Raw genomic sequence first — 25492 nt, 5'->3', positions numbered from 1 at the left:
AAGTGGTATCGTGGGCTAGAGAACTAGGTGGTGACCAGTCTATTGCTTAATAGAAGGGAGGTGTTCCTGTTAGAAGCAGAGGCCTGTGTGCAGGCTGGCTGGGGATGCTCTGAATGCTAGCTCACCTCCCTGGTGACAAAGGGCCTCTCCTGTCCTCTCTTACCAGGTACTTGTACAAACTCCGAGATCTGCACAGGGACTGTGAGAATTACACTGAAGCCGCCTACACACTCCTCTTACATGCTGAGCTTCTGCAGGTAAATGCGTCCTATTAAGAAAGACCCCTGCCGGGTGCCATGCGTTCAGTCCCTTGGGACTGAATTCTGTGGACTTCATGATGTGGGTAGGAGAGAACCTTATGTGAGGAATATAGTTTATCTAAGAATGTGTTTGCCTTCCAGGTAAACAGGGCCACTTTCAGATCAAGACTGGGAAAATAAGCATTTGTCATTTCAAGCTCCTTAGGAAGCAGGACATAACCTAGAGGCCTCTGGTGATTGACAGTCTGATTAAACACACCATGATGTGTAGAGATTAGTAAAACATGAATGCAACACTTGGAAGAAGTTATTTCCTGTTTATCCTCTCTCTCCAAATAAAATTATAGTGAGGCATGTTATAGATGCATCTATTTGTCCCAAATCCCAAACAATTCTTTCAAGCCCTGTCCTCCTTTAACTTTGGATTCCTACATAACTATCACTCTTGGAGTGGGTAATAACTCCAACTTAACACGTCCAAAACACAAACCTTCATTCTCACGCTTGTTCTTTCTGACCACCATCTACCTAGTATCTTAGGTGATAACCTTGTAGTCACACTCCAGTCTTCCCTTTGCTCTCTGCCTCCTGCATTCTCCATGAACAGGACATGTAGCCCCGCTGTCTAGACCATGCCCTTCATCTGACTTCTTTAAAAGAAGAAGGAGGAGGTTGAGGAGGAGGAGGAGGAGGAAGAAGAAGAAGAAGGAGAAGAAGAAGAAGAAGGAGAAGGAGAAGGAGAAAAAGGAGGAGGAGAAGGAAGAAGAAGGAGGAGGAGGGGGAAGAAGGGGGAGGAAGAGGAGGAGGAGAAGGAAGAAGAAGGAGGAGGAGGAGGGAGGAGGAGAAGGAAGAAGGAGGAGGAGGAGGAGGGAGGAGATCCCTTGCTGCTGTCCTGGTTTAGACCCCTAGCATCTCTGCCGGAAGCACTAGCGTGTCTCTCCCCAGACTTCCTGCTTCCATTCTTACACCCAACAGTTCATTTTCTCCTAGAGTTTAATTTGATTTGATTTGATTCTAAAATCATATGTAGGCATCATTCTCAGCAGCTAAACACAGGAGTTCCCTGCCTCCCTGTTTCCCCAGGAAATCCATATCACATGTTCAAGATTGGGACACTAAAGGCTTTTCTGACTGTGTGATGTTTGCTGGGTATCACCAGAGAATGGTCCCCTGTGACAAACCCTGTAGGTCTTTTTATTCATGCTGCCCAGAAAGTCAAACCCTCTAGCTGGGCTTGGTGGTACATACCTATAATTCCAGCATGTAGGAAGTAGAGGTAGGCAGGGACAGTAAGTACAGGGCCAGCCTGTATTTCTTTTCTTTTCTTTTTTTTTTTTTGATTTTTCAAGACAGGGTTTCTCTGTAGCTTTGCGCCTTTCCTGGATCTTGCTCTGTAGCCCAGGCTGGCCTCAAATTCACAGAGATCCGCCTACCTCTGCCTCCCGAGTGCTGGGATTAAAGGCGTGTGCCACCACCAATGCCCGGCCAGCCTGTATTTCATAGGGTGAGTCTATCTCAAAAAAAAAAAAAAAAAAAAAAAGCGGAAAAAGCAAAAGAAAAGAAAATTAAATTGTCCTATCCTGGTATAAAGTATGAAGTGTGAATTCAGCTTTTCTCCCCAGTTAGCTGCTCAGGAGAGATGGTATTTGTTAAATATAATCTGAATTTGATTCCCTGGCGTAAGATCCCAGCTTTATCTCTGTGGCAGAGGAGGTCTCCTTCTAGTATCTTCTTGCTTGTGGGCCTCCCTCTGTGCATGCCCTGGTACTACACTGTTGTGATGACTAATTCCGCACAGTGTGTTATCATCTGGTGTAGTGACTCCTCATTGCCCTCCACCCCCAATGTTGCTTCCTGCTCCTTTGTGTGTTTTCATCTGGCCTTTAGAACCCTGAAATTTCAAATGATTTGACCCTCGGGGTATATAGCTCAGTGGCAGAGCACTCACCTGGCATGCTCATACCCTGCTTTCAGGCCCTAGAGAAAGAAGGAAAGAATTAGGGGAAGGCAGGGTGGAGAAGAGAGAGAACGAGAGAGCAAGGGAAAGGGGAGGGTGGGAAGAAACTTCTTTTGCAGAGCCGGGTAGCCTAGACCGGTAATTCCAGCTGATCGGGAGGAGGCTGAGGCTGGAGGATCCTGCCCCAAAGACCAGCCTGAGCAACTCAGTGAGACCCTTTATCTCAAACTTTTAGAAATGTAAAAATAAGCCTGGAGGGCTAGCTCATACCTGGCTTGTGTAAAGCCCTGGATTCGATTCACACTACCACCAAAGAAGGGCTTTAGGAAGAATCTACATGTATAGGAAACAGTGTTCCGCTGTCTAAGCATAGACATTCCCTTTCTTCAGGGCCGCGACTGTGCCTTTGAATGTCACAGCCAAGTGCCTTGGGTACAAGTCTTGTGCAATCCTGGTGATGTCTGATGGCCTTCATTTGGATGGATTTGTTTGCTTCTGCTGTCTTCTCTGTGACTGTTATCTTTGTAGCCAAGATCTATCCTCAAATGTTTTTATTCCTTTGCTTCTTAGTTCTCGGTGTTGTGTCTACAGTTTTGTCCTGGGCTGCCGTGTACTAAGAAGAAGGAAATGTCCACAGGCAGTGATACTTTTATCCGCTCCCCCATGGTTATATACCTAGCGTGTTTCTCTCATCTGATTGTGTTCAAGATGCCTTCCACACAGTCGTGTGCTGGTTTAGCTGGCTCGTTCCGTTCCCCTCTTCCCGGGGAATGCTGCAGGTGCCTGGCCATTTGGCGTGATACTTGTTTCCAAGTGAACCTGGCATATGGGTGTCTGTGTGTATGTAGTTTTGTGTTTAGTAAATAACTTCAAACACAATATGGATGAGTTGACTGCCTGCAAACAAGTCGCTTCCTGACTTTTTGGGTCTGAAGTATTGCCTCATTCATCTCATGTGTTACTTTTTTTTCTTTTTTTTGTAGTGGTCGGACAAGCCCTGTGTGCCCCATTTGCTCCAGAGGGACAGTTACTACGTTTATACCCAGCAGGAACTTAAAGAGAAACTGTATCAAGAGATCATATCCTATTTTGACAAAGGCAAAGTGAGTGCTAGGTTCTCTGGGGTTTTCTGTACTACTAGAAAGAGAAATAAAAGATTATAGTGAATACATTTCTGATGCTGAGTGCTGAGTCAGCACAGAGCACACAGGATAAAGGCCCTGTCCCCAACAGAATGACATAGGCTGGGGAGATGGTTCAGTGTGTAAAGTGCTTGCTTGCTATGCAAGAATACGGACATGAATTTCTGATCCCCAGGATGTATATATAAAAGCAGGGCATGGGGACGAGTACCTATGACCTCAGGATTGAAAAGAGACACTAAGTTTCACCCAGACCTGCTGGCCAGCCTGACTAGCCAAAATGGGGAGCTTCAGGTTTCATGAGAGGCCATCTCAAAACAGATACGGTACAAAAGTGATTTTGGAGCTGAGTGTGGTGGCGCACGCCTTTAATCCCAGCACCAAGAGGCAGAGGCAAGCAAGCCTGGTCTATAGAGAGAGTTCCAGGATAGCCAGGGCTACACAGAGAAGCCCTGTCTCCAAAACAAAACAAGCAAACAAACAAGAAACGTGATTTGGAAGAGACGTCTTAACATATCCCTTTGGCTTCCACACACACTTACACAGGCCAGCACACCCACACAGCCCTAACACATATGCACACATGAATACACACACACACACACACACACACACACACACACACATACACACACTTATGTGCATATGCACACTCATGTACTCACACAAGAAAAAATTATAATTTCTTTTTTATTTTTAGAGACTTCACTCACTTATGATGATAGTTATAGTGTCAGGGGCTTAGATCATTCACATGTCTGATGAAACTTGTTAGAAACTTTGAGTAGCTTAGGGTAGCACCTACAGGCTTAATAACAGAACTCAGAAGATTGCTGAATCTACTTATTACAGTGTTGTTGTAAAGGGCACAAATCAGGACCAGCCAAGTGATGAAATACACAAGGTAGGGTCTGGAAGGGTCTTTGAGGTCCAGGGTCCTCTTCTGCTCTGGAATATTGAAGTGTCCACTAGATGCAATATTGTGCACCTGCAATTCTAGTGACTCAGGAGGCTGAAGCAGGGGGATTGCTTGAACTTAGAAATTGATACCAGCCTAGGGCAACATAGTAAAAGCAGCCTTTAAAAAAAAAAATCAATGTATTTGAATTGTACAGGCATGATTGAATTATTATTAACTACATGCTTTAACTCAATTTCCTTTGCCTCTCTTGAATCAGAGCTGATAATTCATGGCTCATATCTCCAATTCTATTTTGTGTTTTTGAGACAGAATCTTATTACATTGCCCCCTCTGACCTTGAATTTATAATTTGCCTCTGCCTCTAGAGTGCTGAGATTTCAGAGTGAGCCACCATGCCCAGCTTATAACTCCAACTCTTTAATCACATGACTAGCATCTTCCTGACTCTATCTAGATCAGTGGTTCTCAATCTGTGTGTCAAGACCACTTTATAAGGGTCACATATCAGATATCCTTCATATCAGATATTTACATTATGATTCAGTAGCAAAATTACAGTTATGAAGTAGCAAAGAAAATAATTTCATGGTTGGGAGTCACCACAACATGAGGAACTGTATTAAAGGGTTATAGCATTAGGAAGGTTGAGAACTGCTAATCTAGAGAGTGGCCTTGAGTTGCTTCATTAACACAAACTCAGAGGGCAGGGTGCATTTATTTGTCTACATTATTTACTGGGTGTGAGAAAATATGAGGTACAACGGAACCCACTGTAAGAGTTTTTATTAGGGAAGGGAAAGGGTAGAAGTGAGTAGGCCCACTGAAAATAAAGGAGTGGGGGTGCAGAGGGGGTGTGCTCGCTACCTCTGGTGAGAGGAAGAGAGCGCCGGGAGCGGGTAAAGCCTGCTTTTGTAGATTACCTCACACATGTGTATATGGGCTTACATAGCTATTCCAAGCATGCCCATAGATTATGTGACCATGCTGTGCACAGATTACATAGGACATAAGGCCCTGGAAGGATTGAGCATTTTGCCTGACTGCTGACAGTGCATGTGTGGTCATGTGACTCCAGAAGTGGCTAGGAATAATAACCCAGGGGCTCTCTCTAGTCACCTTTTTAGCATCAATTTTGGAGCCTACAGGGATCCAACAGGAATAGTACAAATTTCCATTTCCCTGGAGAAGAGTTTGGGACAAAGAGCAGGTCAGTTCTTTATTACATTGCACACATGGCCTCCTGACCTACTCCTTATTATTAGTCCCTTGTTAGTCTTTGAATTCTGTTTGTTTATTGGAGATAAAACAAACAGATGAAAGAATCAGTGAGTATCTTCAATTAGTGCCCATCTACGAGATGTTCCACACAATACCAGGAAGGCTTCATTTGGGTCCTGGTTGTGCTAGCCTTAGAGGCAGAGAGGTGTGAGAGGCTGTAACTTTTTCCATGTAGTTCACCAAATTCCATACCACATGCCATTTGGCCCCTTCCTGTCCCTGCAAACCCCTTATCCGCATGAGTGTACACACACACACACACACACACACACACACCACACACACACTCAAGAGCAGAGTCTCACACCAGCTACCTTCCCCGTCCAGCCACACTCCCACACTCCCAAACTCTTGGATCCTAGGAATGGCTTCTCTTTCCTTTGCGCTGCCATTGGTGCTTTGCTCTTTCAACTCCAAACTGCCTCCATGGAGGCTCTTGTGTCCTGGCAGATTGTCTGGAGGAGGGCACCCTTAGCAACATACCCAAAGTACACAGGTTGGGTACCTCCAATCCAAAAGGAAAATTTTCGGAGCTCTAAAGCTGTGGAATACCAACAGGACCTGAAGAAGGCTACAGACTTTGGAGCATTTTGGATTACGGGACACCTAGCCAGTCATGTCTCTGGAAATTATCCCAGATTAAAAAAGAAAAAAAAAAATCCAAATTGGAAACACTGGTAGCCCCAGGCATTTTAGATAAGAGTCATTCACCCTGCAGTATCCTTACATCAGGAAAGAAAGGCTTAGTGAATCATGGGGTGTAGGAAGTCAGGGTCCCTTATAGATGCTTAGCCTGCCTAACTCCTTAGTCCCAGTGATTCTGTAGGGAGGTGACAGCTCTGAGGATGGTGACTCTTGTGTCTTCCACATCTCACCTGGCTTTCCTTCTTCTGAAGATGTGGGAGAAAGCCATCAAACTGAGCAAAGAGTTGGCTGAGACCTACGAGAGCAAAGTGTTTGACTATGAGGGCCTGGGCAGTCTCCTGGTAAGTGTGAGCCAGCGGGGCTGCTAAAGGGGACCTTAGGAACAGTTTGGTGTGTGGATTGAAGCCTGGGTCAAGGGTGCACTTTCCAAGGAGAAAGGGGCCTTACTTGACTTCAAAATGAAGCGTGTGTGATCCCAAAAGCTTTGACCATTGTTCTCCAGGTTGTCCCTCTAGAAGGCCCCTGGGACTGGGGAAGAGGAGAGGGGAGGGGGGACACTGAGCCTGAGTCATGATGTCCCATCCTGGCGACTGTGGGACATCATCTCTTCATCAAAATTCACTCGTCTTGGGCCAGTGAGATGATTCAGTGGGTAAAGTATCTTGCCGATGAGCCTGACCACCTGAGTTCAATTCTCACCTTCCACATGTTGGAAGGAGACCTCAGACCATGGACCGTGACACATGTGCTTACACACACATGCTCACACTAAATAAAATGTAATTTTACAATGAGAAGAAACCCATCTTTGAGGCTGACTTTTTTTCCCCTCCAAGAATGCCACTGTCCACACCAGGACATGCTGTGAGTGTTTCAGTCAGAATCTAAGTGGCTGTTGCCTCCATTTTTCTCTCTGGTGTCACAGAAAGGCTCAGCATTGACATTTTTCCCGAGCCAGTGTGATAAGCCCCGCTGCGGGCACAGTTCAGCTCTTACAAACAAGCTGCACAACAACCTGCATGCCCACTGCATGACCATGGAGAGAAATTTTACCACGGGAGCCTAGAAAGGTCTGGTCACAGAATAATCTTTTCCTTAAGGTTCTATTTGTCAGGAGCATTTAGTGGAAACTTAACTCATGCACTTTACCAGCTTCTGCCATTGAGAGGCCAGATATTTACTCAATAATTTCTAAGCTAATTTGAGTTAAGATTCTGGTAACCCACCAGCCAGCTAAGAAAGCATGGTTCTGACAGACCTTCACCTAGAGCGGTCACAGTTATGTCAACTATGGTAGGGATGGTTGTGGTACAGGATGATAATCCCAGCTGCTTGGGACATAGTGTTCATGCTCTGCCTGCCCTGCAGAGCAAGTTAAAGCAGCCTGGAAGGCTGTATGAGGTCTTACTTCACAGTACAAAGGAAAAGAAGAGCGTAGGCTAGAACTCAGTGGTCGAGCATTTGCCTTGCATGCATTAGGCTCTCAGTTCAATCCCTGTTTCCACATCAAACCAGGCATGCTGATGTATTTCTGTAATCCAAGCACCCGGATAGCAGAAGTTCAAAGTTATCCTCAGCTACATGGAGAGTTGGAGGCTAGCCTGAGCTACCTATAACCCAGTCTCAAAGAATTCATAGTAAAGCATCAGAAGACATCAGAAGACCCGCTGAATCTAGAGGCCACCTTTTGGTCATCAGTCAAGCCCAAGGTGACTGTCCAAGTCACCTGCTCAAAGCAGAAAATCCCTGAGCCTCTCCTCTCACACGCTTGGTTAAGTTCAGATCCTGCTGTGGATCTGAGGAAGTGCTCCTAGTTCCAGCCTAGGCCCAAGTCCCAAACATCAGATCCCAGAACAAGTCACCCTGCGGCTTACCAGGTGGTCTCCAAAGTCCTTCCACTTATCTGTTACATGAGAAAACACAGCAAATGGGCTGACTGTTTTCTTTTTTATTTCTTCCCCTGACAATTTCCTGGTAACCTCCTGGTGGCATGTGTTGTTTTTCTTTTTCAGAAAAAAAGGGCCTCATTTTATGAGAACATCATTAAGGCCATGAGGCCGCAGCCTGAATACTTTGCTGTGGGTTACTATGGACAAGGCTTCCCTTCCTTCCTGCGGGTGAGGAGCCTGGGGGTGGTCCCCAGAGCCATTAGGAGTGGGGTTCAGGGGAGAGAGGAGACTCATCTCTCTTCCAGATGGGCAACAGCAGCTGCTGGCCTACGTTCCCACTGTGGGAGGTCGGGTCAGGGAGGGAGACCTCTTCCTGAGTGCTGGCCTCTTCACCCCGCACCCCTGACACCGCTGGGATTCTGGCAGATTCTCTGTGCAATGGCTTTCCCAGGTGCAAGGAGAGAAGGAAAACATCAGCTGAATCCATCCACAGGCCAAACTCGGGCAAGGGTGGATGGAGATGTGTTTTGTTGCTTGTTTTCTTTCCAGTCAGGGCTACTTTGAAATCAGGTATCCCAAGAACAAGGCAACAAACATTTCCCCGAAGTAAAAGCAGTTTTGTCGTAAAGTGACATGTGCAAGAGAGACCCTGTTCTCCTTCTCAAAAGTGTGTCCGTTGTCGCAGTGACGTGAGTTTGAGAAACAGACACTTTAAAAAGAACGCTTTCAGACCTGAGCTTTGTTTAAATGTATTTTTTCTCTCGTACTCTTAGTTAAAAAGCATAGAATAGGATGGGGATGTAGTTCAGTTGGGTGAGTACTTGGCCTAGCGTACTTGAAGCACTGGTTCGATTCCCAGAACCACATCAACTGGGCGTGTTGATATATGCCTTTAGTCATAACACTTTGGGGTGGAGGCCAAAGGATCAGAAGTTCAAGATTATCCTCAGCTACATAGTGAGTTGGAGGTCAGCCTGGGCTACATGAGACCGTGCTGCTACAACCAATAATAACAACAAAAAGTGGTAAAAGAAAGCCATTCCCGTTCCCAGCTGGGCTTGATGAGAGAGCAGTGTCCCCTTATTCAGTAAGTGTCTACTGATGATTGTCCACTCTGTGACAGGCACCTGGGAAGAAGCAGAAATGTCCTGAAGTGACTCAGACTTCTCTCTGCCCTCAGGGATTCTACAAGCTAACAGGGGGAAGGGGGGTTAAATGTTAACATATGAATGGGACATTTAAACCACTTGTAACCAGGGAGTATTTACTCAAGTGAGTAGAAATCTAATCATTCCAAAATACTGTAGCGATGTTCACAGCAGCCTTAATCATAACGACCAACGCCTGCATCCAGTGTCCATCACCTGGGGCAAGAAGGGATAAACTAATAGTCATCCAATAGATGCTGCTCATTGCCTGTTGGGCATGTCCAGGATGGTCACTGAGCACTTGCTCGGTGGTAGATTTAGCTTCGATGGAGGAGCACAATGGCCTTCTCTATCTTCAGCTTCAGGTACTCCTTCACCCTTCATATCTAATGACTTCCTTTGGCTTCCCTGACCTGCAGAACAAAATCTTTATCTACCGGGGTAAGGAGTATGAGAGGCGAGAAGACTTCAGCTTGAGGTTGCTGACCCAGTTCCCCAACGCTGAGAAGATGACCAGTACCACGCCACCAGGAGAGGACATCAAGTCATCCCCAAAGCAGTGTATCCTTGCCGTGGGAAAAAGGGCCCAGTGGCTCTTTACCCTGGGATGGGCCAGGCCAAGGCAGATAAACTAAGAGTTGCAACTCCTCCCCTGCAGGCAGATGTGCCCTGAGCCCTCAGACTCATCCCTCAACCATTCGGTGTAAAAGTCTTTGGGGCATTTAGGGAAGACATGGTCAGTTGGGCGGAATGCTTAAAGGAAGTTCCGGCTTCTGTTGCAGACCTTGAAACCACGCACAGTCATCCAGCTGCATTCTTGATAGCCTCCCAGCCAATGGCTCCAGGACACCCTCTGTCTTGGCTAAGGTTTCTAACTAAGAGACATCATGACTATGGCAACTCTTATAAAGGAAAACATGTAACTGGGGCTAGCTTACAGTTCAGAGGTTTAGTCCATTATCGTCATGGAAGGATACAGCAGCATGCAGGCATACATGGTGCTGGAGAAGGAGCTGAGGGTTTTACATCTTGATTTGCAGACAACAGAAAGTAGACTGAGTACCAAAGTAAGCATAGCTTAAGCAAAGGAGCCCTCCAAGCCCACCCTACACTTCCTCCAAAAAGGCCATTCTCTTTGGGGGTCATTTTCTTTCAAACCTCCACACCCTTCCAGCCTACTCTTTCTACCACCCCAGGATACCCAAATCTACAGCTGTTCAAGTCATGTATATGGCATTGAATTTGCATATAGCCTATATACACTATATACATTCTTCCTAATTCATTCATATTCATTCCCCCCTCTCTCTCTCTCTCTCTCTCTCTCTCTCTCTCTCTCTCTCTTTCTGCGTGTGTGTGTGTGTGTGTGTGTGTGTGTGTGTGTGTGTGTGTGTAGTTGTGTGCTGGGCATTGGAACTCAGGCCCTCATGCTTTTACAATAATCAATTTAGTAAGTGTGCCATCTCCCCAGCTCCTCCTTGTTGACTTAGAGTCCCTGATACAGTGAACGCTCTGTATCAGTTTACTTCCTGTTGTATTGTCACACTGTATCATTCAGGAGTTACGGAAAAGGGGCGTGGTGGGGGTGGAGAGTCTGTAGAGGGTCAGTACAGAAGGAAATCCTCACTTGGTTATCTTCCTTTGGGTGCAGAACCTGTAGGTCCAGAGATCAGGAGTACAGTGTCTGCACTGGTAAGGGTGCCAGGGGAAACCTTTCTAACACTATTCATCCCATCTAAGTAGGAGCCTGACTTCACTTCTCTGTGGTGGAATCTTGAGTTTTAACTTCTCACAGCCTCCAAAGTTCTCCTCTGCTGAAAAAAAAAAAAAAAAAAAAAAAAAAGATCCATCTTGTAGGTTTGCTGTGTGAAAGATAAATTCAGAACACTTAGTCCCCATGAAGGGGCTCACTCCATCAACAGTAGCATCTAGAGGTAGCAGTTTTGGTTTCCTGGGCTCTGGAGTCTGACTGTTTCGGGAGAATGGATATCCAAAAGAAATCGTTTGAAAGCATCTCTGGCTGTCTTTCTCCTGAGACTTTCCTGACACTTGTTTCACATGGCAAGGATATTCGCCAAGTGTCTCGCCACACAGAGGGTCCTAGGACAGTCCCACACTGTGACAGTGTATATGGGAGCCCATTTCAGTGCAGTTCTGGCCCCTGCTGAGAGGAGATGAGCCATGGAAGCAGGCAGGGACCTCACTGCCTGTGGCACACACCTGCAGGCTAGCCTTTTCCTTAACAAGTCCTCAGACCTACAGTGCTTCACTGTAAAGCCTGTGATGAGCCTGCCGCCCAGCTACAAGGATAAACCGGTTCCAGAGCAGATCTTGAAGTGAGTGGTCCTTTCATAGAAAACCATCAGGTGGGCCATGACACATGCCTGTCATCATAGCAGTGGAGGGAAAGAGAATGGCAAGTTCAAGACCAGTCTGGGCTACCCAGCAAGACTTTCTTTGAAATGCATCAAAAGCAAAGGCTTTTTCATTTGCTACAGTTTGGAAGACTTACTACGTACTGTTTTGCCCATGAGATGGGAGCTTACTGAGTTAAAGCAAGAGCGTTGTTTCTTTGAGACAGAGGGAAAGCTAAACCTCACTTGGTGTGCGCACAGGAGCCTTTAGCCCAAATACCCACACAGGTATCACTGAGGACCAGCCGGTCCCGGGGTTTGAGGTTGCTTTCTGTCTCTAGAGAAGCTAATGTGCCAGTGAGATTGACTTGACAGCACTCTGGCAAAGCTATGCAAACACAGTCATTGTAAGTACTGTATAAAACTGTGAGCTGTAAAATAAACTCTCAAGTATGACAAAGAAGAGGTGGTATGAAACCCAGGTATGGACTGTCCCAGGAGCTCAGTGTGGCTGGCCCTGTCGGCCACAGAGGTAAAACTCAGTGTCAGATGTGTCACACCTGTGGTTGTGGGCTGGTTCTGTGAGGTCCAATGTAGCTGCTCTGTCCTTTCCCAGCTACTACAGAGCCAATGAAGTGCAGCAGTTCAGATATTCCCGGCCGTTCCGGAAAGGAGAAAAAGACCCAGAAAATGAGTTTGCTGTGAGTTCTCTTGGTTTGCCTTCTCTGTGGGTGGTGGATGGGCCAGGGGAGGCTGGGATTGCACATGAGCATTTGAAGGCCGGAAGTCAGCCTTGGGTATCATTCCTCGTGAGCTTTCCACTTGTTATTTGAATGGAGGGTCTTTCCTGGGGACTGCAGCTTACCAGCCTAGCTTGGCTGGCCAGCCAGTGAGCCCCTGGGAATCTTCCTCCGTCTCTCCTCCCCAACACAGGGACTACAAGCTTTGCCACCACCCCTGGCTTTGTACATAAGTGCTAGGGATCAGTCCTGGGTCTTTTGGCTTGCTCAGGGAGCACTCCCCCGCCTGATCTATCTCCCCAGCCTGTTTGCCTTTTGAAGTTCAGTGTCTTTTCCCTGATCAGCACATGCAGCAGATTGGAGCTTCCCCTGTTGGAGAGTGTTTAACTACCTGTTAATTACTGACAAAGCAGGCTGAAGGTCTTAGATCTGGGCTCTGCTTCTGGTCCTGCTGCTGATACAGCCCTAGGCAAGACACACCCATACCTCCTGGACCTCAAGTTTCCAAAATCTTTAGAACGAAATGGCCCAAGGAGACTAACCCCATGCAGACTCAAAGCCCACGATCCTTGAGTTTATGAAGAATAGGGTTCCATTCCCTCAAAGACATATGAGAATGGATTCTCACCCTATTGAGCCAGAGGTTTGGGGTCAGTTGTGACCTAGAAGCCGACCACTGTCTCATTTAGTGTTTTCTTCTTTGCACCAGACCATGTGGATCGAAAGGACCACGTACACAACAGCCTATACCTTCCCTGGGATTCTCAAGTGGTTCGAAGTCAAACAGATTTCAACAGTGAGTCATTTGAATCTGTAACTCTGGCAGGGTGTATGTGGTGGGAAGCCTTTCTGTCTGCAAGAATAATAACAGCTTTTGTTCAGCTTCACTGCAGTCTGCACCAGCTTGACTGGCCTCCTCTGGCCAACTTTGTTTTCTAAAGGGGAAATAAGAAGCACACTTGTGTAATAGGGTCACTTTGTAAAACTGATGTGACAACACCAACCCGAAAGGTCACACTCAGAGAATGACGCTTTCATGGCCTACGGGGCATTGTTCCCTATCCCTCACATAATGCTGCCAGTGCCCAGAAACATTGCTGGGATGCCTCTGGAGAGTTGCCTGTCTGCCACATCCTTGTCCCCAAAGCCCCTTTCTTTCTCAGCTCATTGTGTCCCTGGTACTGCAGCTCCTGCCCCAATACTTCCCAAAGCTGCCATCTAGCCTTTCAAATCCTTGTTTGATCTGTCTTCTGTCTGTCCCCTTGTGTTATTACCTTGTTTTTCATCCCATACTGATCCCTGCTTGGGACTGCTAAAAAGGTCTCTTGCCAGAGAGCCTTGGTCTTCTCAGCAGGTGCTCCTCACTGTTTCAGAGTATGGATTCCACTGAGCAACCCCGACTCTGTCACGTGTCCTTGTGTTCAGGCCCTCCCAACTCTTTCATATGTTCTGGTGTTCAGGCCCTCCCAACTCTTTCATATGTTCTGGTGTTCAGGCCCTCCTGTGGCTTTCTAGTACCAGCCCTACAGAGCCCGTTCTCATGTCTAGGCACCTGTCTTTATCTCCGTCCCTCTCCATCCCCTCCATCCACTCCCATCCATTTGTACTTCTCTCCTTTCATGTCCGTCCACCTCGATCCACAGCCGTCTTCTCCTTCTGTCGTCACCTCTGTCCATCTCCTTCTCCCTCTGTCCACCTTCATCCGTGTCCTTCTGTCCCCATTGGTCTCCTTCTATCTCTGAGAAAATCCCTTGGAACTAAGACTTTGGAGCTGTTGAAGTAGTTAATGACCTTGGGTCATTTAGGGGCGATGGGCTTCAATGTCCTTACCACTGCTCGGTGTTATTTCCCATCAAGTTAAGTGTGGGATCTACCTTCTCCATGCAGCCAACTCTGGAACGCCTAGCTCTGGGTGGATATCCTTTGTGGTGTCTGTGCTCTAATCATTCTGGGCATGTTTCTGACACTCTGTATTTGAAAGTCTTGAGTTCCTACTAAAACTGTCCACTCCTACCAGGTGTGAATTACAGTGGACCCTCAGAATGTGTGTGTTCCACTCTCGGCAACTCAGCCAAGCATGGCTCCTCAGCTGTGGGTTGTCTACTGTGTATTTAGGTCTAGGACAACAGCTTCTGACCTACCCATGTACAGACTCTTCCCTTCCCTAGATAATGTATAATATCCACCGTTATAGATAGAGATCCTACTGGTCATCCAGAGATGATTTAAAGTATATGAAAAGCCAGATGTAGTGACACAAACCTTTAATCGCAGCACCTGAAAGGCAGAGACAGGTAGATCTCTGTGACAACAAGGGTACATAGTGAGATATTGTCGCCAATAAATTAAGTCTATGGAAAGATATGCATAGGTTATATGTAAATACTGTATCACTTTGGAACCAGGCAGGCACGCATCCTCAGATTTTGGTGCCTTCAAGATCCACAAACTGGCAGTGTGTTTTCATCACATTTGTAACTGGTACACAGCATGGCACTTAGCATTAAGTAGGTGTTTGAGAAATATTCTTGCGATGATCATGTACAGTCAATGCTAAGCACTAATTTGGCATTCATTCACAAACAGATTTTTCACACCCAACAGAGGGGAGAGGAAGAAGAGAGATTCTTGGAGCCAGGCATTTCCTATAGCTGGGCATGGTGGCACATGCCTGTATAAGCTTTCAGCAGGATGAGATCAAGAAGATCAGTTCTAGTTTGAGGCTAGTCTGGTCCTCATAATGGGTTAAAGACCATCCAGGGCAGCGTAGCAAGACCCTGTCTCAATACAACAAAGAAAGGGAAGGGTAGAAGAGGAGGGGAGGAAGAGAAGAAAGATATTTCTTGGTCAGTCTGACCTGAAATTTGATATATTCCTTGGTGCTAGTGAGAAATCATCGTTATTTAAGTGTACCATGCTTTCTGGAGAGAGATGTTAGGAATGAAGTTTGGGGCATGAGGTCATGTAGCCAACAGTGGGGAAGATGATGGGGCCAGTTTTCGGGAAATGTGGTTTTAAGGATGTTTCTGGAAGAGGAATCTAGTCCCTGTGATTGTTTTTTCATCCAAAACTCACCTCGGTTACGAAGTCATCCTGTTCTTTCTGACTTTCCTTAAGCACAGATCCCACCCTAAGATGATGAGGCATAGGGCAGACCCTACCCTAAGGAGATGAGGCATGGGGCAGACTCTACCCTAAGGAGATGAGGCATGGGGCAGACTCTACCCTAAGGAGATGAGGCATGCGTCAGTGTCTACCCTAAGGAGATGAGGCATGGTGCAGTCTCTACCCTAAGGTGATGAGGCATGGGGCAGTCTCTACCCTAAGGTGATGAGGCATGGGGCAGTCTCTAAGGTGATGAGGCATGGGGCAGACTCTACCCTAAGGAGATGAGGCATGGAGCAGTCTCTACTCTAAGGATATGAGGCATGGTGCAGTCTCTGCCCTAAGGTGATGAGGCATGGGGCAGTCTCTAAGGTGATGAGGCATGGGGCAGACTCTACCCTAAGGTGATGAGGCATGGGGCAGACTCTACCCTAAGGAGATGAGGCATGAGGCAGTCTGTAAGGAGATGAGGTATGGGGCAGTCTCTACCCTAAGGTGATGAGAGGCATGGGTCTGAATAGAGGAATTCCAAGATCATGTGCCTTTTCTTACTAAGGAGGCATCTGAATTTTCCATTTTCAATGGCACAGGAGTCTCATATCCACTAGCCAGCAACCATCTCAGAACCCTGAGGTGGATTTGCCTGAGAGACAATCCTAGATTTTCTTTTCTTCTTTTTACATTTTATGTAGACATTTTACTCTGAGAAACAGTCATTTCTACATTTTACTCTGAGAAACAGTCATTTCTACAACCCACACTTCACAACATTCCACTTTCTAAGAAGATTTTCGGTAGCTGAGCTTGTAACTGACCAACAGAAAAGGGGGGGGGGGCCTCCTAAACAGACTCAACAACATTACGCCCCTGCAGATTGTGGATAATTTCTCCCATTTGAGAAGAATGAGTAAGTTTGTTTCAGTCTTTGCAGTGGAGCACCTGACGGGTCCTTTTCCCCTGTGCTGCATTCCTCAGGAAGAAATCAGTCCTTTGGAGAACGCCATCGAAACCATGGAGATGACCAATGAGAGGGTCAGCAACTGTGTACAGCAGCATGCCTGGGACCAGTCCCTCTCCGTGCACCCGCTCTCCATGCTCCTCAGTGGCATTGTGGACCCAGCCGTCATGGGGGGATTCGCCAACTATGAAAAGGTAAGTCCGGCTTCTGGCTCTCCCAAGATGTATGAGTCTCCCTCCGTGTCATGTGCCATTTCCTCTTTGAATGGGCACATGGAGACACACCAGGGTTGTCCCTGGCCTCCCATTGTCCTGTGAAGTCTCCATGAAAGAGTGCCAGGCCCCGGTCAGTGCCTCCTTCTGACCTCTAGGAGGAAGACAGCTCAGGGTGGTCCCAGAGGCTAGGGTGCACTTCCAGCAAAGGCACCTTTAGGGAGAGCAGAGAGGCCTTATGTAGAATGATTTTCCAGGACTCTCCAGCCTGACTTGAGCCACGTTGTGTAGACAGAAGACGGTTTCAGCTTGTGTTAGCTACTTCTCTAGTGCTGTGATAAAATACTATGACAAATAGCAACTTAAGGAAGAAAGGGTTTATTTGGCTATGGTTCCAGAGGCATCGGATCCATCATGGTGGGAAGGGATGGGCTGTCGCGGTGGCAGGAGCTGGAAGCTAGCTGAGCACATTTTCATCCGTGCACAGAAAACAGGAAGGGAACAGGAAATGGAGTGAGCCTAAACTCTCAAATCTCATCCCAGGGATGGACTTCCTCCAGCAAGGCTCCATTTCCTACAGGTCCCGTTTCCTCCCCGAGGAGCACCACCAGCAGGGGCCTGTTGCTGACATTGCTCATTCAAACTACCACACAGCTTCACCATAGACTTGTCTAACTGGGTGTTATATCTGTTACTCTGAAATGGCATAAGAGGTGTCCTGACCATGTGTAATGACTGGATAGATAGAGTTTGCTAGAGTGCCATTTATATTGGAGGTCATGAATTCAGTCTAGGTGAAGGCCAGTTGTTAGAGACAGGAATATTTCAGCTGTTATGGTACATGTTCAGTGGCTGGATATTTTGGGAGTCTCCTTGAATATAAATATACATGTGGCCAGGAAATCCCTTTGAGGAGGCAGTAGATTGGATGGCACTCTGGTTTCCATTTGTACACAGTATCCCAGAAGAGTGAAGGCTTCGTGACCTGTCACTCTTGTGACCTCATTCTGGCTTTTTACTGGCCACTCTTGGACATGGGTGTCACCTCTGAGCTGCAGGTCCCTGCACAGTGAGGGAGCTTCCCAACTTATGGGATGGGTTTGGGGATTAAGGGAGCTGTCCCATATATAGCTGGGAATTTATTTAATATACATTTCTGAATTAGTCACTGTACAATAAGGGCTGTCCTGTGAAAGGGCTAAGTTTTCAGTTAGGCCTTCCTGGTTATCACTCCATAAGAGGCTTTCTCCCTTTGGAATCTGTCTGCCTCACTGCTGGGATCAGGAATGTGTCATAAGTAATGTTTGCCTGTGTTCTGCTTTTAGGCTTTTTTTACAGAGAAGTACTTACAAGAACACCCTGAGGACCAGGAGAAGGTGGAGCTGCTCAAGCGACTGATCGCCTTACAAGTATGTGGCCAGGGAGTCATGCAGCTCGCCAACTGTGCACAGTTCTTAGTGGGGGTCCGCTGCACTTGGCCCTAAGACAGGCTCCAGAGCTTACACATAGCTACAGGCCACTTTCTGCTCTCTCTTATCTCTCTGTCTCTCCTCTCTCTTTCTCTTTCCCTCTGTAATTGTGTGTGTGTGTGTGTGTGTGTGTGTGTGTGTGTGTGTGTATGAGAGAGAGAGAATATGAATCTGGGTATCTGGGGAGGTGAAGCAGGCAGATTATGTGGACTTACTGACCAGCCATCCTAACCTAGTTGGTAAATTCCAGGCCAGTGAGAGACCCTTCTTTAAAAAACAAAAACAAACAAGGTGGATGACATCCAGGAATGACAGCAGAGGTTGTCCCATGGCCTCCACATGTATGAGCACACATTTACACACATAGACACACAGCATGCACACACACACACACACACACACACACACACACACACTGGCACACACAAAAATTCTGTAATCTGTTTACTAGCCAGTGTTTCTTGCTGGCACATACGAGTGTAGTTGGAGAGCTTCTCTCCAGCCCCCAGCAAGCCCTGTTAGTCCAACAACCCACTTATAAAATAAACACACAGACTCTTATATTTAAACTGCTTGGCCATTAGCTCAGGCCTACCATTGTCTAGCTCTTACTCTTACATTTAGCCCATTTCTGTTCATCTATACTTTGTCACGTGGCTTGTGGCTTACCGGTACCTCACATCTTCCTTGTCATGGCCATGGCTGGCGGTGTCTCTCTCGCTCCAGCCTTCACTTCCCAGAATTCTCTTCTCCTTGTCCCGCCTACCCTATCCTTCCTGCCTGGCTACTGGCCAATCAGCACTTTATTTATTTTACCCAATCAGATCAACACATTTGACATACAGAACATCCCACAGCATATGGGTCTCTTTTTTCTTATCATTTCAATACAAACTGCTAGAAAAGCAGCCATCAGACCGAATCTAAGACTGATACCTACCCCAGTGCCCGGTTGTATTAGCCTTGCTGCTCTATTTGGATCTTTCTGTTTCTTTGACACAGATCCCCAGCCTAGACTAAAATGTGGTATTTTCATTAAATAATTCTGTGTCTGTCAGTTAGCCTTGCTGACTCCATCCTACCTTTCCCAAACCTCCAAATCTGAATTCCCCCTCTGCCCTTTCTTCCAGATACCTCTGCTCACGGAAGGGATCCGCATCCATGGGGAGAAGCTGACGGAGCAGCTCAAGCCGCTGCATGACCGGCTGTCTTCATGCTTCCGTGAGCTGAAGGAGAAAGTAGAGAAGTTATATGGCGTCATCACACTGGTAAGCTTTATCTAAACGGCCCTCAAGCTTTCCCTGGTCTCTCTCATGACATTGCTCAGGGTTTCAGATGAGTCATACCAGCATAGGTATGATGGTACCTATGATGATAGGTAGATGGGCAGGGAGGAGAGAGCGTGTTCAACCTGTAGTCATCCAACCATCCTTGGGCTAGATAGTCTCAAACTTGACCAACCTGCAGAACAGAGATCTTATAAAACACGGCTAACTGGCTTCAGATTCCAAGTTTACAACTTTAACAAATGGCTAGCTGATACTGTTCATCCAGGTGGCTGGACTGGGCATGTAAGTTTTCTTGTTCCATATGTTGGCCATTTTTTCTGTCCTGCCTCATTTCTATAGCTTTTCCTAATCTTTTTTTGTGGTTGCCCCACCCTCATCCCTACCCCCACCCAGGAGCTGAGGGAAGCGTGCTACTGTCCTGTCCTCTCTCACAGTTGATGGGGTGATTGGTTCTGGTCCATTGCTGTGATCTTTTGTCCTCGAGTTCACCTTTCCTCTTTAGCAGTCTTGTTTTGAACCCCTGAATTTCAAATTCTTTCAAAGCAGAGCTCTGCACATCTCCCAACTAGAGTTTTCCCCCAGGAGATCTCCCCCCCCACCTCTTCACCTCTTTCATGCATCAAAGTACCCAGTCCTGACAGGTGAGGTGATGCATGCCTGTAATCTCAGCACTCGGGAGGCTGAGGCAGAAGGATGGCTATGAGTTCGAGGCCAGGCTAAGCTACTTAGCTCGATTCTGCGCCCCCCCTCCCACTCAAAGTGCCCAGTTTAGTTCTCTTCCTGACACTTTCCCTCCTACTGTGGTCTAGGTATGTGTGTCTTTTGTGCCCACATTCCTGGAGCACAAGACTCAGCCTTCCTTCAACCTACTGTCCTCCATCATTGTTAGAACCCAGCCAATGTTAGAAAGCAAATTTAACAAAATACCACATGGGGATGGTGATTCCCTGGTGACATTTGGCGTGACAGTATGGCGTCCTGGGCTTCCAGAGACTCTACCCTGCTTAGCTTAGTTCGGTGGCCTCCTTAGACTTGGCTCTTAGGTCAACATTCCATTCTTTCAGAAGGCCAACGGGGTGGCTGCCCCAGAGCATGGGGGCTGCATTGCAGGCTGCTAACCCTGGAGGGCTGCATGTGTTTCAGCCATCCAACTTGACCGAGAGGAAGCCAAGCCGTGCAGGCTCCATGGTACTGCCCTACATCCTGTCCTCCACGCTGCGCAGGCTGTCTGTCACCTCCGTGGCCTCATCCGTGGTCTCCACCTCCTCCAACTCTTCTGACAATGCACCCTCCAGGCCAGGATCTGATGGGTAAGGTTGATCTTTGCACTTGGGGAGGGTGCGAAGGTGAGACTTGTGTGGCTGCACACCACTCCTTTGAGAAGAATAATTCATGATTGTGGGCCTCATTCACTTCTCATATTCTTCATGAGGCACATCACTGACAATACTATCACTAAAAATAGAAAGTGAAAAATTAATATTTCACCCCCTGTTGAACACAGTTGCCTTCTAGGCACAGTTTACTCTCTCCTCACATGTATCATTTTTAAAACAATTTTAAACTTAATTTGCATTATCAATTAATCACAGAGTAAAATAGTACAAAATTCTAAAGGTAGAAAATGATACAATACACACACACACACTGATGTTTCTAATAAACTGAATGTTAAAAACATGCATGAAGAGGTGTGTGTGTGTGTGTGTGTGTACCATATGCACATGTAGGTATGTATCCTCTTGCAGGCATGCCTAGAGACCAGAGTTGGCATCAGGGTACCTTTCTCACTTACTCTCCACCTGACCTTTGGAGGCAAGGTCTCTCACTGAGTCTCGAACTTACCTGTGACTGGATAGGCTGGCCAGTGAGCCCAGAATCCCCATTTTGCCTGCAGTGCTGGGGTATAGGTGCACACTGCTTTGCCCAGCTGTTCTTACATGGGTGGTGAGGGTTGAACACCAGGTTCTCACGCTTGTACATGTCCCTTACTCACTAGGCCATCTTCCCAGCCCCCCAGATCTCATCTCAGTCCCTGGCGCCTGACCACCAGTGCCACCTCAGAACTGACGTGAGCTTTAGGCTCCTGCAAGCCCCCGGCTCTTTGTAGGAAGTCAAGCAGCTAGATGCATGCTCTTCTCTATGCTTATTTATATGGCATCTCTTAATATGACTCTTTTCATTTACTGTGTCTTGAAAAAGACTGTCTCAGAATGCAGTGCACCTCCTGTGGCTGCAGACATCCTAGTGTGTGGATATCTACACCGCAGGCGGCATCCTCCACCAGCGCAATGGAGGGCTGGCTGAGTTCACTTCTCCAGTACTTTTTCAACTCAAAGTACTGCTTTAAGATAAATTTTGGGTGTCACTCCTTTATGTGTATCAGCAATTGATACTTTTTTTGTCATTTTAAATCAAATAAAAATAATTAGGGTTTGCTCTGAGAGGATGGAAAGATTGAATTATCTTATTAAAAAAAAAAATCAAAGTACAGAAGTTTGTCCAGCAAATGAATTAATGAATGAATGGGAAATGCAAGATAAGTAAATAGTTCAGATGAAAACTGTAACAACTGGAAAATACCTGAGAAAAGATTTAGGTGTATGCAGTATTAGACAGGGAGGGAGGGAGGTGGGGAGACAGACAGACAGACAGATAGATATTGCTGATATATGATAAAATTATAGCTACTGCTGAAATATGGTAAAATGATAGGTAGATAGATAGGTAGATACATATATACATACATACATTATATAGATTAGATAGATAATAGAACTTTTAAAAGGAGAAATTAACTTGAAATGAGATAAAAAAAAATTTTTTTTTCAGCCAGGTGTTATAGCTCATGTCTATAATCCCAGTACTCAAAAGGCTGAGACAGGAGGATTTCTGAAATTTCAGAGCTACCCTAAATTATTGTCTTGGTCACTGTTCTTTTGCTGTGAAGAGACACCATGACCAAGGCAACGCTTCTAAAGAAAGCATTTAATGGGAGGCTAGCTTACAGTTTCAGAGGGTGAGTCTTTTATCATCATGGTAGGAACATGGGAGGAGCATGGTGGCACTCATGGCTGGAACAATAGCTGAGCCTCATCCTGATCCACAGGCAGAGACAGAGGGACAGAGTCAGAGACAAAAGAGAGACAGAAACGGAGACGGACTAGGCTAGTGTGGGCTTTAGAAACCTCCAAGCCTACCCCCAGCAACACACTTCCTCCAACAAGGCCACACCTCCTAATCCTTCGCAAATAGTGCCACTCCCTGATGACTAAGCATTCAAATAGATGAGCCTGTGGGGGCCATTTTACTCAAACCACCATAGCTAGAGAATGATACTTTGACCAAAAATAACAGCATTAACCAAAAAACCTAGAAAGAGGAACTTGGCGTGTGAAGGCACAGCCACAGAAATATGGGTGCTGCCTCAGGCAGACCTCCCTAGAGTTTCACCATCCTGCAGTCCTCCTAGCTAGTAACTGTGGGCTGAAGAAAGGGCGACCTAGAGTATTAAACACTTAAAGTGACCTATTGAGCACATCTATTAATGCAGAGAGTGCCTCTCTGTTGGATCCTAATTCAATCAAACCACCCATTGTAAAAAATTGTGAGAAAATTCAAAAATTTGAAGATTGTGTGTTTGATGAACTTGAAGATTGGATGTTTGATGAGATTAGGGAGTGACTCATCTTTAAGCATGATGATGGGATTGTGGTTATGGAAACGAGACCTTGTCTCGGAGAAATGCCCTCTGGAAATATGGTAGATATGACAACAGGGAACAACCTCTCTCAAGTAATTTGGTGAAGGCTGAGGGCTGTAATTGGGTATGTAGACTAAATAAGACAGGTTCTGAGTTGATCATTGTTGATGACAGGGGATGTGTGCATGAGCTTATTATCCAGTTTTCTTCTGGTTTGTGTTGAAACTCAATAATAGAATTTTTTTTTTTTTTTTAATTAAAAAAAAGCCCAATCTATTTCAAAACCCTTGAACTAGAGTGATCATCCTGCCTCAGCTTGCTGAGTAGCTCGGATGATAGGCATGTGTCATCATTTTCGGCTTCAAATACCTTATTTTAACTTATTTAGTAATAAATGAAACAAAAATTTGGACTTTCTTTTTCATAAAATTCCTAATCATGTCTTAATTTTCAAAAATTAGGCTACTCTTTCTTGTTGTAGAATATTATTTTAAGGTGTGTTACTTTTATTGCATTTGTTTAACTCTGTGAAGCTGTGTTACTGTGCCTGTCTAAAACACCTGATGGGCTAATAAAGAACTGAACAGTCGATAGAAGGCAGGAGAGAGAAATGGGTGGGGCTGGCAGGGAGAGAGGATAAATAGAAGGAGAAATCTGAGAGAGGGCAGATCTGGTAGCCAGAGGAGGAGGAGGACTCCAGGGGCCAGCCACCCAGCTACACAGCAAGCTGTGGAGTAACAGTAAGATTTACAGATGTAAAGGAACAAGAAAAGCCCAGAGGCAAAAGGTAGACAGGATAATTTAAGTTTAAGAAAGCTGGCAAGAAACAAGCCAAGCTAAGGCCTGGCATTTATAGTTAAGAACAAGCCTCCAGCCGGGTGATGGTGGTGCATGCCTTTAATCCCAGCACTTGGGAGGCAGAGGCAGGAGGATCTTTGTGAGTTTGAGTTCAACCTGGTCTACAGAGCGAGATCCAGGAAAGGCGCAAAGCTACACAGAGAAACCCTGTCTCAAAAACCAAAAAAGAAAGAAAAAAAAAGAAGAAGCCTCCATGTTATTTTTTGGGGAGCTGGGTGGTGGGCCTCCCAAAAGAGATAAAACAATTAACAACACTTTCTGTTTTTAAATACTAAAGATACATGCCCTCCATCTAAAATATGCATGTTATGTCTTCAGCTCTCCCCTCTGTGTGTTAAGTTTGATCATGATTGGACCAATTTTCATTATGGTACTTGGAAATCTATCATTATACATAGTGACCATTTCTCAAACACTCCCTATTGCCAAACATTGTTCCATTTTTGCAGGTAAGGAGCCTAAGATACTGTGCCTAGGTTAACCAGCAAGTTCATAATTGCTGCAGGCTCTCCAGCCCCAGAACACAAGCTGTGATCCCACTACAGTGATCTAGCGATATGTGCTACACTTTTACTTTATGGGCTCTGTCTTTTTCTCTTCTCTGGATAGAGTAAATATTGATGGGGCCTGAGGAGATGGTTCCATCAGCGAAGTACTTACTGCATAAGCCATGAGGACCTGGGTTTGAATCCATAGCACCCACATCAAAGCAAGATGTGACAGCATTCATATATAACCCCAGTGCTAGGGTCAAATGGAGGATTCTGACAGCTCATTGGGGAGCCATTTCAGCCAAGTCAGTGAGCTCTGGGTTCAGTGAAAGGCCCTGTCTTGAAAAATAAGGTGGAAAGTGATAGAGGAAGACAATCAGTGTTGACCTCTGACCTTCACACGCATGTGACCTGCAACACACATGCACATATCCTCAAGAGAACAAATATATAACACCCAAGGTGAAGGGCAGTGATAAATATTCACTAATATTTTCTTCCTTTTGCATGATAATCTCATTTCTGTATATTTTACCATGAGTTGTTTGATAATTAGACTGAGATCCTGAGAAGTTGGGTGAAGATGGAGTTGATGGTCTTGCTGGTGCTTTAAAATAAAGCCAATCATTCTGGGACCCATGTTTTGTGACTTCCTGGCTGACAGGTCCATCCTGGAACCACTGTTTGAGCGCAGAGCTTCGTCAGGTGCCAGAGTTGAAGATCTGCCACCCAAAGAAGACAGCGAGAACCGGATTAGCAAGTTCAAGAGGAAAGACTGGAGTCTGAGCAAGTCGCAAGTCATTGCAGAGAAAGCGCCAGAGCCTGACATGATGGTAAACAAAAAACAAACCAAAAATCAAAACAAAACAAAACAAAAACAAACAAACAAAAAACACCAAAAGGAAGAAGTAAGAGCAAGTAAAAGCAAACACTGACAGGGTGCCACTGGCAGAGTACCGCTGGCGGGGCACCACTGCCTGCCCCCCTCAGCCAGACCTCTTCATTCACTGCACAGCAGTGAGTCACAGATAGGAAGCCTGGTTGCACTAGTCTCAGGACACAGCAGTCTGCG

The 25492-nt window shown here is 46.1% G+C and overlaps 1 protein-coding gene across 1 annotated transcript in view; it reads left to right on the top strand.

The window, feature by feature from the left end:
* Dock5 (dedicator of cytokinesis 5) overlaps positions 1 to 25492 on the top strand; it is a 191672-nt gene that overhangs the window by 162190 nt on the left and 3990 nt on the right. The window contains exons 37-49 of the mRNA XM_036199166.1: positions 167 to 257; positions 3201 to 3320; positions 6456 to 6545; positions 8217 to 8321; positions 9661 to 9802; positions 11496 to 11577; positions 12212 to 12296; positions 13045 to 13131; positions 16416 to 16592; positions 17936 to 18019; positions 19210 to 19347; positions 20512 to 20678; positions 25085 to 25253. Coding sequence (XP_036055059.1) covers positions 167 to 257; positions 3201 to 3320; positions 6456 to 6545; positions 8217 to 8321; positions 9661 to 9802; positions 11496 to 11577; positions 12212 to 12296; positions 13045 to 13131; positions 16416 to 16592; positions 17936 to 18019; positions 19210 to 19347; positions 20512 to 20678; positions 25085 to 25253 — 1537 coding nt within the window. The remainder of the gene's footprint in view (positions 1 to 166; positions 258 to 3200; positions 3321 to 6455; positions 6546 to 8216; positions 8322 to 9660; positions 9803 to 11495; positions 11578 to 12211; positions 12297 to 13044; positions 13132 to 16415; positions 16593 to 17935; positions 18020 to 19209; positions 19348 to 20511; positions 20679 to 25084; positions 25254 to 25492) is intronic.

The sequence above is a fragment of the Onychomys torridus genome, chromosome 9 (assembly GCF_903995425.1).
Source record: "Onychomys torridus chromosome 9, mOncTor1.1, whole genome shotgun sequence".
NCBI lineage: Eukaryota > Metazoa > Chordata > Mammalia > Rodentia > Cricetidae > Onychomys > Onychomys torridus.
The sequence above is the reverse complement of the archived record's forward strand: the minus strand, read 5'-3'. Positions and strand labels throughout refer to the sequence as shown.